Genomic DNA, 17049 nt, shown 5'->3' on the forward strand with positions numbered 1-17049 from the left:
GTAATGAAGATCATAGTGTGGGTTGAATCCATTTTCATAACCACTGTCTTAACTGATTTAAATGCGGAAACTGGGCTTATTCATCAGAATTTCGTATGACTTGACTTGCTTGACTCTCATCACAGTGACTTGGGACTTGCTTGATACTTGTAGGTCAAGACTTGAGACTTGCTCATGACTTGCACATGTAGGACTTACTCCCACCTCTGGTATATAGTCAATGTGAGGTGAAGTGTGTCGCCAATGTAACCAGTTAAAACTCCAAGTGGCGATGAGGTCTTCAAATGTATGGAAAGGGTCTTAAAAAAGGTCTTACTTTGACTTCAGGATTCCTGCATATACCCTGATTCACCATAACAGCTAGTTATGTGGTGTTTAGTTATTATATTCTGTAGAAAATACCTTGCCTCTCATCTGAATCATTCCCTCAGTAAATATTGTTATCATAAGTTTATGGTCTCAATTGCAATCACGTCTTCTTAAATACAGCATAATGTTGATTTTGTAAATTATCGCCCAGTAGGTTAAAATAGATAATTGGCTGTGTGTTCAAAAACATATTTACTTAAGTGCTACTCTCCACTACATTTGTCAGTAATAGAAAAGTAACATGCGATCGTGTTTACCATCATTGAAAGAAATACCAGGAGGATAAGTTGTACATGGATAAGACCATTGTGATTTCTTTATTGATTTTTTTCCTTCTTTTATACATAGAGTGGAACAACATTAATTTTCCCAATATCTCCTTCATGTTTGATCATCTTTTTATTCCACACCACAAGTTTTCAGTCACTTCTCTTTTTCTGTTCCAACCGAATGTCAAAAACGTATCGTTTGATTTTTGATTACTGTATGACAACCATGAAAGAAAATGGAAAGAAAAGAAAACAACGAGGAAAAGGGTGAGTGAACAGAAAATAATGAAATATTGTTTGGGGTTATAGGCAAGACTTTGACGGGAAAGCGCGTGGTTGGATAATTTGGTGATGTCTGGAAAATACTTGAGGTAACCCAACACTTGGTATGCTCATCAAAATTGGAAGACAGGTACTTGAAGTGCTAAAAAATATACTTTTGGTTTTCTTTGAACTAACACTGCCTAAAACAATGAGAGATGTATTTTGGCCTTTCAAACTCTAGCAGTTAATATTGACTGATTTATATCGTCTTTTGAAACTCTATGTGCTGATGCTAAAGTAACATGGAAAAAACATTTGTCGTCTTCCACTTTACTTTCACTTTGTTCATTGGCCCATGTGTTCCTTCACTGTTGAGACGATCAAGCTCTTTTTGCTGACTTGTGCTTACACCCAGAGTTTAATTTATCGATCATATTAAATCTGAAATCAAATTGGACGGTGAGAAAAACATTTGTTGTTAGGGTACTCATAGTTTGTTCGTTGGCTCACTGTTTGTTCAGAGATGATTGACGACTTTTCCAGCTTGTTTCAGATTTTATTTTGGACGGCTGCATGGCAAAACCCTAAACGTGAAATGTATCTGTCAAATTAAAGGTGAAATCAACTTGGTAAGTATATCCAGATGAGAATTGTTTTACTTTCAGTTTGTTCGTTGGCCCATTTTCTCTCTCACTGTTGTAGATCAGCGATGATAAAGCACATTTTGCTGACAGTTTATCGGTAAGATAGTTGAACCTCATGATGATTCTCAGTGAGATGTAACACAAAGTTCTGTGTGTATAGCGTAAAGTATCGGGGCCAAAATGAGAGGATGATAACAAAATAAGGGTAACAATAAGTATCACAATGCATTACACCGCTATCTAATCGTAAATATACTCATGCATTAAATCGGGGCTATAGCGCTGCTGTGTGGGAAATGTAACTGTGATGCTAGCGTTAGCACAGGAAAGGAGGCACACTGAAACAATGGTTTTAAAAATAATGCAGACAAATAAACTAAAATGTGGATGGATTTCAAACGAAACCGATTGATCAAAGAAGCCGGTATTATTCTGGGCATCATTTCAACAATGTTCCCAATCCCCAAAATGAGGGGACAATGACCCCTTCAAAAGAACCAAATGTATAAATCCCTCAATCGTCGGCAAATGGAACAGAAAGAAAACAGTAATACATCAACAAGAAAGAGAGCATAGAAGAAGACAAGCATTTTTCATTTTTGGTTTTAGCGCACCTTTTTAACTATTACAAAAAAAGCATTAAAAAAAAACTTCACAACTTAAAAATGTGTAAAGCTTTTTCCCCACAATTGTTTCGCTTTAAAGTCACAGTTACCAAAATAAAAGGAAGAAGAGCAAGTGAATAATTTATGACATACGCTATTATAACATCATCCTAACACTAGTGTCTATGAGGTATATCTGCAACAGTTTGGTAAAGAGAGCACAGTCTGCACTCAACTCGCTAAGGTTTGTCTCTGTGTGTTTCATTTAAAGCTTTGCAACCATTTGTAGGAAGGGAAGGAGGACGGTGAAAGGGAAGGAGCTGCGTTACCACTAAAGCTAGTTTTGTTTGAATGTGTGTCTTCAATTCAACCGAGACTGTTGTAAGTCTGGGATCATTTTTGAAAAACAAGCGGTTAACAGAACAAGATTGGATTTCCTTTTATCACAAAATGACTTTCCGGGGATCTGTGGTAACCCAGCTCAGAGAAAATAGAGAAGTGATAGTAACGGAGAAACCGAACGGGAAGCCTTTGGTATTCACTCTGGATTCATTTGCGTTGATTGCAAAGTACCAGAGAGCGGAGAGGAATGCTGAGGTATTCGTTTTTTCACAAGAAAGAAACAGAGAGGTTTAGACGTCGCTTTGGTTGAAGCAAGGCACTCATCCAAGATGATCTCACACTTTGCAACAAAAGCGATATCCGCGTCTTTTTTTTTTTTAAAGCAACCCCATTTGGAAAAAAGCAAAGAAGGACAGCAGGAGTCTGAGAACTGGCTCGAACCAGAACAAGTTACATCTGGTTGATTTAAAATCCCAATGCTTGTAAGAAGGGAAGCAAAATGGCTAAGTTGGATGTACAAGTATACAAATCCTTATCTTATCACAATGGAAAACAATGCTAGGTATTAGTGGAATCAAAAGATGTCAAAGATAATTAGATGTCTTTTTAAAAGATCCAAATCTCGTTCCTGATGAAAACATCTTGTCTTTCACTCTCTAATTCCGGTATTATTCTTTATCTTAGGGCTGAAGGATCCAGAAGTTTAACCAACAGCTGACGTTGTTGTTATTTGCATTATCAATGAAACAACAGATAGACATTATTGTGGAACTTGTTGGGGTATTAAGTGGTGTCCTTTTACATAATTAAATGTGTGTGTATTCTCTATTGAGTAAGTTATCCTTTACAAAGTCATTTTTAGATTTTTAGCCATGCTCACCGATTGGTCGCTTGGTCCATATGTTTGGTCAAGACTGAAATAACCATAAAGATTATCAAACTGATTGCCATGATTGGCTCAGATATGCAAGGCCCACGCAGGAAAAGGTTTAAAATGTTGCTGAACCTGTAATCCTAAATGTAACGCCATTCTTCAGGCAAAGTTTTTTATACTTAGATTTGGTCAGAACCAAATACCTGAAGGCTAATGGCTTGACTTAGTGTTTGGCGCTAATTAGCAAGGGTTAGCATGCTAATAAAAATGGTAATAATGGCCTCCTAAAGCTTTTTTATTCCGGTTTTGTGAGCATGTTAGCATGGATAAGGGTTAGGGTTAGGACCTGACATTCGAGGTGTGGTTATGTTATTAATAGTGCATTTTTGACTTTACAGACAACTATAAGGATGACAAGTTTGTTGCCTACGGTTAAAACAGAAAAGTTCAACCTTGAGCTCAAAGAGTCCGAGCGGCGTTACATCAATGTTGTTGCTACGCAGCACAAGGCTGCTAACAATCGGCTGTCCAATTACTGTTGGCGAGATAAGGTAAAGTAGAAAAAGGGGAGGATGTGGTTGGTAGTAAAAATATCCCAGATGAAGAATCAGGATGAAGGTGTCTGAAAGTACACCAAGAGCTTCATCTTGTTCCTTCATTTTGTCTTGTTGAAGTTCTACCTTGTTTCTTTGTTTTCACGGCCATAACACGCTTTGAATCTTTGTGGAAAACTGCCTGTTGCATATAGATGTCTCACTATATCATCTCAGTGGCTAACAACAGCATTTTTCCCATTTAAGTTTGGGGTTCTTTTTTTCGTCTCCAGAAGCTTATTTTGATAATATCATATTAAAACGTATTCTCGTTACAGACAATTGAGTATTCCTGTTAGCCTGTTAGCACCTGATAGCCAGCATCTAGCCAGACCCCGGGGTATACCTCTTTTTCCCCTTCACACCCATTCTATTTTTAGGATAAGAGACAATCCAAGGACGAGAGAGGAGGAAAGGAAGGAGGATGACAGAGAAAAGGAGAATAGAAAAGAGGGGGAAACGAGGCATCATCGTTGAGGAGAACAAACGCATGGAGCTGAGCGCAGACCGTGCTGAAGAGGACAAAAATCTTTGGTTTCTTTGGTTTCATCAACACGATTAAAAGGACAAATCAGTGAGGTAGCCTCTCTGGTTCTCACAATTCAAATAGAAAGTTATTTTTTTCTTTTTACACACACACAAAGTCAGTTCTTGGAAGCAGCTAGCTTTAAGGGACTCCTCAGTTTTCCTTCCTAACGAGTGAAACAAGTCGGTGTGTTTGCATTCACGCAGACACCCACACCGATATCTGGGTAACTAACGGGAAACACAGCAGGTATGTGTTCCTGTAGAGGTGGTGTGTGTTCACATTCTGTATACAATAACCTGGATAAGCTCTTATACCAACACAGAGAATCATAGAACAAGCAGATTTTCTCACAACAAACGCCTTTCTGTTCTTTTGTTGTTCCTTTAAAGCTCAGGGTTTTGATGGAAAGTCGGAGAGGACATTCTCACTATGACTATTGATTGGGTCTTAAAGCATTTTGACCTGATTCCAACATAATTTCAGCTAATTGTCAACATTTTTAGACAGATTGATGAGTTTTACCCCAAGAACTTCAACACCCAGTTTTTGCTTGATCTCTCGAATAACTTGTTGCAATGGACACGATAAAATGGGATCAATTGATGGTGTTATAAAGTGACTTGTAGTTGATGTAGTGGTAAGTTACTCTTCAAATTTTGTATTTAGCCTTCGATAGTATATAATTTTGAATTGTTCATATTGTTTTATTTAGTTACAGAGGTGTTTGAGTCTTGACACCAAGCTAAAATCAGTCTTGTCTAGGAGTTTAAGGGCAAGACAATGTCCAGAAAGAAAAGCCTTTACAATCAGACCACAGAGACATTTGATACTGTAAATAATTTGATAAAAGCAATGTGCGCATAAGAACTTAACCAGGTCACGAGCTGCGTGGATGTAAACACACACTGTTTTAGTGGCCTCTCAAGGATTCCAGTTATCTTTGGTGAATCAGTTTATGTCAGTGTTTGGCCGTCATCTGATCAAGTGTCAGTAAAACATCAGTCTGAAATTCATTGTTTGGTAAACAATGGTCAACCGGATGCAAAGAAATTAAAACAAAACAACCAATAAATAAGCCATACAAACCCAAAGAAGAAAAGAAAAACAGATGCAGTGCTCATCATTCAGTAGGCTATTATTTGTCATAAAGAGATTGTTTTCATTTTGAAAAAGGAAAAATCAATACCAGGACAAAATAAACTACATAGGCTAAAAAGTGAGAGCAAGTGTTGACATTCAGAAGTACTCAAGTCTATTCTGACATTCCTACATTGTTCTGTCTAAACATTCGTCAAACAACATTTCATTTGCTTTTTAAAGTAAAGCTAACTACGAATAAATTAACAGGCCTGGCGTAAGCACTGCATCTTGGATGCAACTAACATTCTTAAATACTCATAAATATTCATCGAAAAACAATTACATCTAATTAAATAACATTAAATTATTAAGTACAAAACTAGTGTGTTCTAAAACACCTCATAAATAAATACAGCATTGAACAGAAAGAAAAGGGAACATACAATGTAAACTTTGGCAAAGCTAATCATCAAGGTAAAAGGGTTCAGAGGGAGATTTGGCAACACAATTTGTTCGCTTAAATTAACTCACAATTAAAAAAATAACATAAATTACATTAAATAAAAACAGAATCACATATTGCAAAAACCTATGAAGAAGCATAGTAGTAATAGTAGACACACAAGTATTGGCAAATACTTTTTAAGTACTTCAAAACAAACAAGCAATGAAAACTTCTTTGGACAGTTTTTGGTTTCATACCCATTTTTGGTTTGGCAGGTTGAGCCTGAGTTACATCAGACAGAACTGCACGTGGTAATGGTGGATGGCCTCCGCCCCCCCGAGCCACAGCCACGCCCCTTCTTTGGGCGCGGCTGGTAGGATTGGAGGGTCAGGTGGGCGGAGGATTTCTTTGGACTAGAAGCTTTACATACAGAAAGAGAGAGAGAAAACTAAGGATAAAGCTATTTGACCGATATTTTAGCAGTTTCTCTCAGCGGGCGTCACGTTTTTGGTTTTGTTTCATTTATTGTTGTGTATATCGAGCAGCAGCATGGGTCCTCCCCCAGAAAGAACAAGCTAATGTGGGTTTGTTATCTATGGACTAATAGTGCTTTCTCTGTGAGGCTCCTCCTCCAGCATGGCAGTGTGGGCAAACTGTGGCGTAATGATAGATTGTTTTAGAAAAAATGTGCACCCCCACCTTGGAAACGTTTCCACCCTAGCCTAGCCAAAACTCACATAAGAAGAATTTTGGATTGTCCTAAATCCATTATTTTTGGTCTTGTACTACTTGTTTGATTTTAGAACGTTGTTTCAATAAATAATATTTTCACCATATCTCAGGAAGCCGGTTTTCTATACGATACCGAGGTGAAACCCAGAGTTTTACACTTAATAATTGTATTTGAACATTGATTGGAATTGCTAAACGGTCCATATCGGTCCGTGCTGTTGTATTTGCTGTAAAGTGTCTCTACTGTAGGCTATTTTTATTATATGTACAGCACTTTGGCTCGACCAAAAATCGTTTATAAATGTGCTATATAAATAAAACTTGATTTGATTTGATATCTTCAAAAACAACCTGAGTATTTCCGCCTCAGCTGGTTTCTATAGGTCTGGGTTGAAAACGTAAAGGTCAGAGGCAACACTGTGAGTGACTTTACGTTAAAACATTGGTGAATCTCGAGAAAATATCCACTCTTAAATGCGTATGGAGAAAAGTAAAAGTGTGAGTGCTACTGTTTGTACAGCAGATAATCTTTGGTATGCACTGTACGTTTTACATAGCATTACATTGTCACTCTCTCCGCAGTAGGAAGGTGCCGGACAACAGCCATCTTGAAATGGAAAAGAGGTCTATTCCCTAGCCTGGGTGGAAGCAAAATGGAAGCATTTGAGCAACACTCAACAACTAGTTGATATTGTACCTCGATGCAGATCGTTTGTTTCAAACCGTGTGGACGTGAAACAGGATGGGGGAATAAACCGTCCCTGTGCTGTTGTCTGGCAGCTTTTGTTTCTACTGCTGGAGATTGTTGGAGGTAGACTTTGTCCTGTGGAGCAGATATTGACTTGTGTTGGAAAAAAACTATAGAAAACACACAAACAGCAACAACTCTTTTCCGAGAAACATTCGGACTTGTTTTGCCATGTGTTGACGCCATGCTGGAGGAATGACCAATCAAAATACCAGATGTATTCAATTTAGCTTTGAGGTCTAGCTATCCTGATAGAAACTGTGATTGAGGATTCTGAATAACATTCTACGTAAAAGGGTGAAAGAAATGCTACAGGCTTAAGAGATACAGAATAAACTTGATTAGCCTACATGCTAACCCAGGAAGTGCAACAGATTAGTGAATTAAAAGTCCAGGTGTTCTTTTTCAGGGGGAGGAGGACTGCGACTGGGTTTAACGGTGAATCTTTGGTTTGTTAGCTGATGAGGTTTCTGTTGTTCTTTTAACCATTCTTTACTTTGAAAAACTGCATAGGCACACGTTAAAGACACTCTTCAACCGTGAGGGACACATTAATGTTCTGCCTTGTTTGGGGGTTGGAGGGAGGAAGTGGTCAACAGCATCATCCATTGGTTCCTTCCCTCCGACCCGTGTGGTTTTACCCTTTCAGTCCCCAACTTGCTTCCCCTTAAAGATGGCCTGACACGACATCAGGCAGAACAAAGCTACTACTCCGATCCCATGATGTCATCCTTTCGTCTTTCCTCCTTCTCGTCGACATCCTCGACATCCACTCTTTTTTTTCTTTTTTTTTTATCCTTTTTTTGGTAATAATTCTCATCCATCTTCAGTTAGTTTTTCCGTTTGTTGGAACAGTTAGGTGCAGAAAAAGGTTTTCTTTGGTTTCGATTCGTCAATAAATAGAAAAAGTCTCAAGTGTCCATGTTCTTATTTTAAATCGTTCTCTATCCAGGCCGGGACAAGCCTGGGTTTCTACGGAGAGGGGGCTGCTGACTGACGCCTTTCCTTTGGTTTTGCTTCTATTTTTGGTTCGATAGCTTGAGTGAGTAATGATTGATGAGGTGATTGTGGATGGTAAAGGCTGTTAAAATGGAATAGCAGGTGGTGGCGTTTGAGGTTTCTTGGGTATGTTAGTATTTACATCATGTGTAAAGGCTGTACAGTGACGTATCAAAGTAAAATGGATTTGGGGGGCGATGGTAGCTTGGTGAAGTTTGTTTGGACAGACAGAGACAGACATAGAAAACATGTCTGCGTGTCTCAATCCAACCGTCCAACATCCAACTCTATTACGCTGCAAACAAATTCCATCTTGAGTTTAATCTCACTTTTTTTTAACAAAGATTAGTCAAAAACAACTGTTGAGTGCTACGTTTTACCACTCCTGATAAAAGAAACATTTACAAATGGAAAAAGTTCCATAATCTCATCTTGAATTTACAAAATTTGAAGTCTGAATATATGACTTTATTAGTGTTTGCAGCGTAAATAGCTGTCCTCCCGTGTGCCAGCCCGCTGACCCTCAGAAGAGACGGACCTGCCAGGCATCGTCTTTAGATTGTCCTCTTTAATTATTACAAAGGCCCTGATTCGCCCGGACAGTTCGTCCTCCGCGGGTTCACACGGTTTACTGGTTCTACTGATGGTTCTGTGATGGTTTGAAGAGTTAGTGGTTGGTTTCTTTGGTACATGTTATGGCAGCTCAAGGCTTCCAAAAAACATCTTAGATCTATAGCTGGATTTACATCAAAATTCGACAGCAAGTTTCAACCAAGCACTTCTTAAGCGACGACGATCAAAAATGTGTAAATTAACGACACATTTTGGACACTGGAAGATTGTGTCAATCTTCAAATAGTTTTGAGTAAGGTAAGATTTTAGGTGTTTGATCATATTAGTTAAAAACTAGACAGGAAAGGACGATATACTTCAAACTAATAGTCTTCCTACATTGGAATAAGGTCGTGCTTTGTCTAACAATTTATGAATTTTCCAAAACAAACAATCCAAATATCACTCCCTTCTTTAGAGATTGGCCGGGTGTGCAGGGTTGTGACTGTTGGCGGAGTTTGAACTTCTCTCTCAAGCTCTGTAATTTGTTTACATTCTTCACATAACTACCTCCATCACTTTGTATGTGTTTTCCAACACCCTGAACGCCTTCCAGGATAGATTGTCGCCATTTATATGATTAATTGCCCTCTATTTGATGGGGCAAATGTGGCCTTTGGGAACGGGTATTAAGAATTTAGGTTTGAGATGTAGTCGGACGACGTGGTTGAAGCATACCTAGGCCTTAAGTGTTAAGCTATCTCTTGTTTTGTGCTCTGACTTCTGCTGGAGTTCTTGAAGCTCAGCACTCTTTTGATTAAACATAGATTAAGTTAGTTACGTAAGTTATAGCTGTCCCAGCACAATTTAGCGTTTTTTATGCTAATTGATGCTAATATGTTAGGTGGAAACCGCTGCCCTGATGAATGAATGATGGGTTGGTGAAGCCAGGGTAAACTTTGGTGAGCTTTGGCATAGCTGACTGATGTTTTGGTCAGTATGGGAATTCTGGGAAACATTTGGGAAATGACTCTTTAAAGTTGTGTGTTTGCATGTCTACGTGTGTGTGTACATGTGTACATTGCGGTGTGTAACGTCAGATGCCAAGTGGATTTCAGCCACTGTTTAGAAAAAATGGTATCCTGAGTTTTTCTAAGACGTGAAGACCACTTGGCATAGAGCCCCGGTTCTATTGCAAAGAAAATGTGCTTCAAGATTGTGCTCACATACGTTGTATATATTCATATATAGTACATTAATATTCCACTGAACGCCAGGTATGCTAAAAGGGAAAGCTTGTAATTCTACATGTTTGTGTGTCTGTAGGTGTTTGTGCTTGCATATTAGCCATTTCTTAACTTTAAGAGTGATCACTGCCCCCTTTAAAGAGTTCACTCATGCTCTTTTTTTGGCAAAATTGAAGAGATTAGTCCAGAACAAGACAGAAATCTCATTATGAATAAAGTTGGTCATGTTGTTATGTCCTAGAGATCAACATATTTCCACTTCAAATGGATAAAGGAACATTTTGGAAACCAATTGTTGAAATCTGATTTTAGGGGGAAACAGACTTAGTTTTTTCTGTTAGTGATTATTTGCTTCAAATCAGAGATTGCAACATTAATTAACTTTTCCAGTGAGCTACAAATCACACTTTCCAAGCCAGTGAGTTGTTCTAAATGTTTCTGTCATCATATTTTCCTATCAAAAAAACGCCTCATTCATCTTTGGTTTGGTTAAATAAAAAAAGTAGGTTGAATCAACAGTCCAAAATGTGACTTTGCAATCTCTGAAATCCAACATTTTGAATTTGAAAGTCTTCAACTTCACCCTTAAAAGATGCAATTGTGGGACATTTTAAGCTTTAAATACCACAAAATTCTCCACAGAGAATTTTTCATAAAGCTTTCATTGGTTTCTTGATCGTTTGGTTTGTTCCTAGCTTATATATTGCATATTAGAAAACAAATATCGTCTTCTAGTCTTTGGTATTTGGGCTAGTGTGTCAGCTCTTTGTCCTAAAGGAGACATCCGCAGTGAAAGAATATGATTTATGAGTTCTTCTTAACCCATTGAGGTTTCTTATGTTTTAGAGGTGTGTTTACCCTTCAGCTTCTTTATGGATTCACGATGGATTTGCAAAAAGGCGGTTAGGCTACAAACAATTTCGTCGCAGTGAGCAGCCCCTCTCTCAGTTTGTCACCCTCGTCAAAAGTAAAACAGACAAACAACAAAAACAATTGTAAAAAGTTTGGTTTTCGACCGGACGAGTTTCCCCTCGCCCTCAACCCCTCTCCATCCCTCCCAAACCCACCCGAGAACTCTCCCTGTCACTTTGGTTTTCCTCCCCTCTCCACTTATCTACTATCACGCTTTGGTACAAGTGCTGGACGCCGAAGATTGGCCTCCAGGACTGACTCCGTCATCTGTCCATTTGTCCAGGCTCCGGCGGCGGGCGTTCATGAAGAAGTTGCTGACGGTGGTGAGTTCAAGGCCCAGCTGCTGCGAGATGGTGAGCTGCATCTCCTTGGACGGCCGCTTGTTCTCCTTGAAGATGGCCAGCAGGGTGCGCCGCTGCAGGTCGGTGAAGACCAGCCGCGACTTCTTTGGCGTGTTGTTGCGGTCCTTAGCGTTGTCCTGCTCCTTCCGTTTGCACGCTGCGAGGATCGAGGGGAAAGGTAGAAAATGATGGAGGGAATTGGAGGAAAGGAGGTGGGTTGATGGGAAGAAGAGACAGACAATAAAAGTGTTAATGTGGTTTGTTTTGTTATTCGAACAACAGTACATTTTGAAAGAGGATATCGCAGCATGTGAAACAGAACCCAGAGGTTTAGTTGACTGAAGTTCATCTCCCTACGCTGTAATTTAGTGATCTGATATAATAGAAATAATAGTAATAGAATATCTTATAATGTGTCTGCTGTTATCAGTCAGCAGACACTTAACGAGGAGTAAGAGATTTGATTACCTCTGAATTAAGTACAACCAAATCATCAGTTAAGAACTATCCTCGCTGTAAACACACACACACACACACACACACACACACACACACACACACACCCCTCCCCTCCCCTCCCCTTCCCTTCCCTTCCCTTCCCTTCCCCAGTCTCCCCTCTGCAGCGTTTAGAGACCTGACGACAGATGCAAAGGAAAGATGGCAGCTTTTTGCTTCCCAGCATGCTCTCTGTCTTTGTCTCGTGGTGAATGTCTGGGTATCTTTACAGCAGCCTTAATCAATACACATTTATGATATTTACACTGAGTAAAACATTCAAACCACAGAGTTGCTTCTATTGGCTGCACCAGTTCATCCAATAGTAATATTCTACATATCTTGTGCATCATTTTAGACACAGATTCAGCCTGACATGTCATATCACTGTGATTCTAAACAAAATCACAGTGATAAAGCTTGTGTGTGTAACTTGTAAACCCAACACTTTGTGGGGTAAAGAAATGAGAGATTTTCAAATTCTGAAGTACATTTCATAAACCATGACCGTTACTCTGAGTACAGAGAAACGCACGTTCATGACCTGCTTTGAGGGTCTTCTGAACACCATTTTCTGTAGTGTTTAATTTAGCATTGTAGTATGACTGAAGTTTAAATGTCCCTGTTGATCTTATAAAGGTGGCACTTCTTCTTCTGAGCTCACGGTAAACGGCTGAAATGTTACACAGAATATATGTGATTCCTCTTCTCTGTCAGGAACTGTAATTCAGTGTGTCGCTGACAGGTGGTACTATTGATCCGTGAATATGAGACGCTACAAACACACTCAGTTCAAAACATATATTCACTGTGTGTGTGTCTGGTGTGTGTGTGTGCGTGTGTGTATAGCATTACTATACTTGTGGGGACCTAAATCTGTTCACACAAGTCACGTGTGGGGACTCGCCTCCCTTAGGGGGACAAAATGGAGGTCCCCATGAGGGGAATCATTAATTTTAGGGTGAAGACTTGCTTAGGGTTAGGCATGTGTTGGTTATGGTTAAGGTTAGGATACGTCTCCAGGAAATGCATGTAAGTCAATGTAATGTCCCCTGAAGTGATGTATACATGGTATGTGTGTGTGTGTGTGTGTGTGTGTGTGTATGTGTATGTGTATGTGTGTGTGTGGTGTGTGTGTGTGTGTGTGTGTGTGTGTGTTGTGTGTGTGTGTGGTGTGTTGTGTGGTGTTGTGTGTGTGTGTGTGTGTGTGTGTGTGTGTGTGTGTGTGTGTGTTTGTTTATGTGTTTAGACGTTAAAAATGACGACCAATTGTTAATGAAAATCATGATCAAATGGAAATGATGCTGACTTGTTAATAATAATAAGGAAAGCATGAGAATCTGCTTTGTCTTTCAAATGAATGAAAGCCAGAACACGTGTTTTGATGGTAGCAACATTTTATTTTAGAAACGTTGTTATTGTTGTTGTACCTTTGAATATTTTAAATTTGATCTCAGTTTGTCCCTGTTATTATTTATTTTGTTTTTTGTGTTATTTTTATTAAATATTATAATTATTGCTAGTATTATTGGAATTATAATTAGTATTATTATGTATTATTAATAGTAGTATTAGTTGTATCACTGTTATTTATGCTACTGGATTTAAAATACCGTTCAACTTATTATTAATAAGTAGAAGTATAGAACAAACGGTTTCTAGTAGATAATTATGAGCCAAAAACGGTGTTAAACTTATTCTAAACTAGTAACGTTAGACCTTCCTATTAAAACATCAGATTGTGAGGTGAACAAATATCACAAGTCTTGACCTCTTTTCTCTCCTTAACTTAAATATTTCCTCTGTTACTCATTTTTTTAAACAAGGAAGAACATAAAAGCAACAGTGTCACTAACACTCCTACCCCAAAACCTACTGCACCTGCCATCTGATGTTTAGGAATGAAGAAACTGGCTTTTCTCATGTTATTGTCCTTATAAAACTCTGTATGCTACTGCTACTAACACCATGTCCTCTACACTGCTCAGTCATCCAGGTGGTGCCAAAACAATCCATACACGAGGCTTTTATTGTGAAACTTAAAGTGGACCTATTATGCTATATTGGAAACATATATTGTAGGGCCATACCTACAAAAGAGAGGAGGCGGAGCTAATGCCTGATCAGAATTCTACCAGAGATAAAGTTAAATTCTGCTGTGATAAAATGCCATCCTGTTCTAAACCACATCAAGGATTATTTCTGAAACGGCATGGAGCTCAAATGCTTTCTCTCTTGCGGGTTTATCACAAGGTGAGTTCCTTTTTTTATTTCCTGCTTTTTAAACACATGTGCTCTCCAGTACAGGTTAGCTCTGAGTGTTAGCGAGGCTTGCTAATGTAAACAAAGACGAGATTACGTCCAAAACACGTCAGGCATTGTTTCTGATAGCAACTCTCTGTGGGTCCGCTGCCGATTTCACGTAATATCGGCAGCAAATCTGTATCCGCTCGTTGTACACCCCGTTTTTAAAAGATTTGGGTACGGAGGAAAAGAGAGAGGGTTTTATTTTCTGACGCTGCGTGAGTTCCCTGACGCACCGGGGACACATATTGATGTATGAAAGACATCACAAAGTGCATTTTGCATGATAGGTCCCCTTTAAAGTATTTTGACATGTTGTCCAATGTACACCTTTAGTTATAAGAACAGGAATAACACCCTCCATATTAATAATATGATAAGGATATTACTGACATAAAACTAAACTAATGACAACACAAAGGATTACATTGAGATGAAAGAATGGAGTGGAATGGTAAAGGATGAGACATATTAGAAATGTACAAAAAGCTACTTCATTAAAATGCAAAAATTATAGTTATTTAACAATTCATTATAATCACAATTTTGTCGTCGTCAAGTCAAAATATATCTATGCATCTATTTTTATAATATCTACACATGCTATATACAAAAACACATACAAAATATAGCTTCAAGAATTGCATAATTAAATCTACAGGTATGAATATTAGCATTTATGATTTTTCTGTGCACTTTTGTAGTGTTTGTTTTGCACCTGGCATTTCCTGACTGGCCTTGTGTTGATCATCATGAAGCTCTGGTAGCTGTGAGTAACTGGAGGTACTTCCACCTGACAGAAAAGAGTATACAAGTTTTTACTTTTCAATATTATTCAAATGCATATCTCATGCATGCATACTAAACACTGTAGTGACTGCAGTGGCCCCCAGGTCACATTGCTGCAATACATTTTGTACGATTAGGAACATTTCAAAACCGATACTCTGAATTTATTTGATTCTGAAATCATCAATTCAGTGCTTTTAGTATTATAACAATTTCATTTTCACTTTGCTGGCTTCATCTGTGTGTTCCCGTGATGTATATTTGTACATATAGGCCTGTTACGGAAATGTTAAGTATGACTTTTATTGAGAATCACTGCTTCTTATTTATGATATCTGCCTAAAAATTAAATTAAATGTTTCATCCGGAATATTTCCAAATGTGCAATAAAAGATAAAATAAAATACAATAAAGAAATATATACAAACATAAGAAGATAAAGTAAAATGTCTAATAGATAAATTAAAAAAACAGTGATTAAATACATTTATATTAAAACAATTGTTTTAAATGTGCAATAAAAAGTTCAAATATGATCAAAAAAATTATATAAAACATAAGAAATGAGTGAATGTGCAATAACAGATACATAAAAAACATATATTTACATAAACATAACAATTTAAAGTAAGATTGTGGAATGAAATATTAAATAAAATAAAATGTGCACATGTACTACGATATATAACATATATATTACAAGATATAGTGGAGTATAAGTATTAATATTAAAATAATTCGTAGTGAAATGTAGGAAGGAAGTATTGGTCTTATTGTTTTTGAAATAGGTCGACAAATATAGTATTAAATATGACTTTTTTCTTTTTCAAACGTACACCTTTCCCTCTCTGTCGCTCTCCTTTCTGCTTACTGTAGCTCGATTAAAAGCAGCTGAGCAGCACTTCACCCCCGACAACAACAAAAAAAGCGCAGACACATTTCCAGGTAAAAAGGGAGCAATCAAAACGGCCCACCTACACAAACACAGTGAAAGGAGAGGTGCACGCTCGACTGATTCAATCAGCTCTACCTCTGCTCCAGGTTACAGTGAGGATCAAATACGCAATTATATTATTCAAAATGGCTTTACCGGTTTGAGAAGGGGAGGTGTGAGAGAGGAGGGGGGAGGGGCGGCTGTTCTTTAAAGGTAAGGGCTGAATCAATGGGATCGATAACGCAGGGTTTCTCTGTCTTTCATCAGCTCTCTGCTACACATCAGTGTGTTGCTAAATGCGTCTCTAACTGCAAACACCATCAGCAGAAAAGATCTCTGGACCACTGTGTGAGTCAGCTGTCTGTTTACCATCACAGTCATTAAAGCCACAATCTCAGCCATTGTTACATCATCATCTGTATCACTATGTTTACCGTAGCCACATTTTTCACATGAGCACCGGCACAACGTTTAATCAGAAGACCTGTTTTAGTCCCAAAGAGGGGACATAAGGATTATAGCTATCCAGAGGTGGGAGAAGCACTCAGATCTTGCACTTGAGTAAAAGTAGAAGCACTCAGATCTTGCACTTGAGTAAAAGTAGAAGCACTCAGATGTCTGTACTTGAGTAAAAGTAGAAGTACTCAGATCTTGCACTTTGAGTAAAGTAGTAGAAGTACTCAGATTCTTGTACTTGAGTAAAAGTAGAAGTACTCAGATCTTGTCACTTGAGTAAAAGTAGAAGCTACTCAGATGCTTGTACTTGAGTAAAAGTAGAAGTACTCAGATCTTGCTACTTGAGTAAAAGTAGAAGTACTCAGATCTTGTACTTGAGTAAAGTAGAAGTACTCAGATCTTGCTACTTGAGTAAAGTAGAAAGCTACTCAGATCTTGTACTTGAGTAAAAGTAGAAGTACTCAGATCTTGTACTTGAGTAAAAGTAGAAGTACTCAGATCTTGCACTTGAGTAAAAGTAGAAGTA

General features: G+C 38.2%; 1 protein-coding gene across 1 annotated transcript in view; it reads right to left on the reverse strand.

The window, feature by feature from the left end:
• Window positions 1-652: 652 nt before the first annotated feature.
• Window positions 653-17049, reverse strand: part of onecut2 (one cut homeobox 2) — a 52172-nt gene continuing 35775 nt past the window's right edge. Inside the window, 1 exon segment of the mRNA XM_034220753.1 lies at window positions 653-11702. Within this exon segment, the coding sequence (XP_034076644.1) occupies window positions 11413-11702 (290 nt within the window). The 3' untranslated portion in view covers window positions 653-11412.

The sequence above is a fragment of the Gymnodraco acuticeps genome, unplaced genomic scaffold (genome assembly GCF_902827175.1).
Source record: "Gymnodraco acuticeps unplaced genomic scaffold, fGymAcu1.1, whole genome shotgun sequence".
NCBI classification, from domain to species: Eukaryota; Metazoa; Chordata; class Actinopteri; order Perciformes; family Bathydraconidae; genus Gymnodraco; species Gymnodraco acuticeps.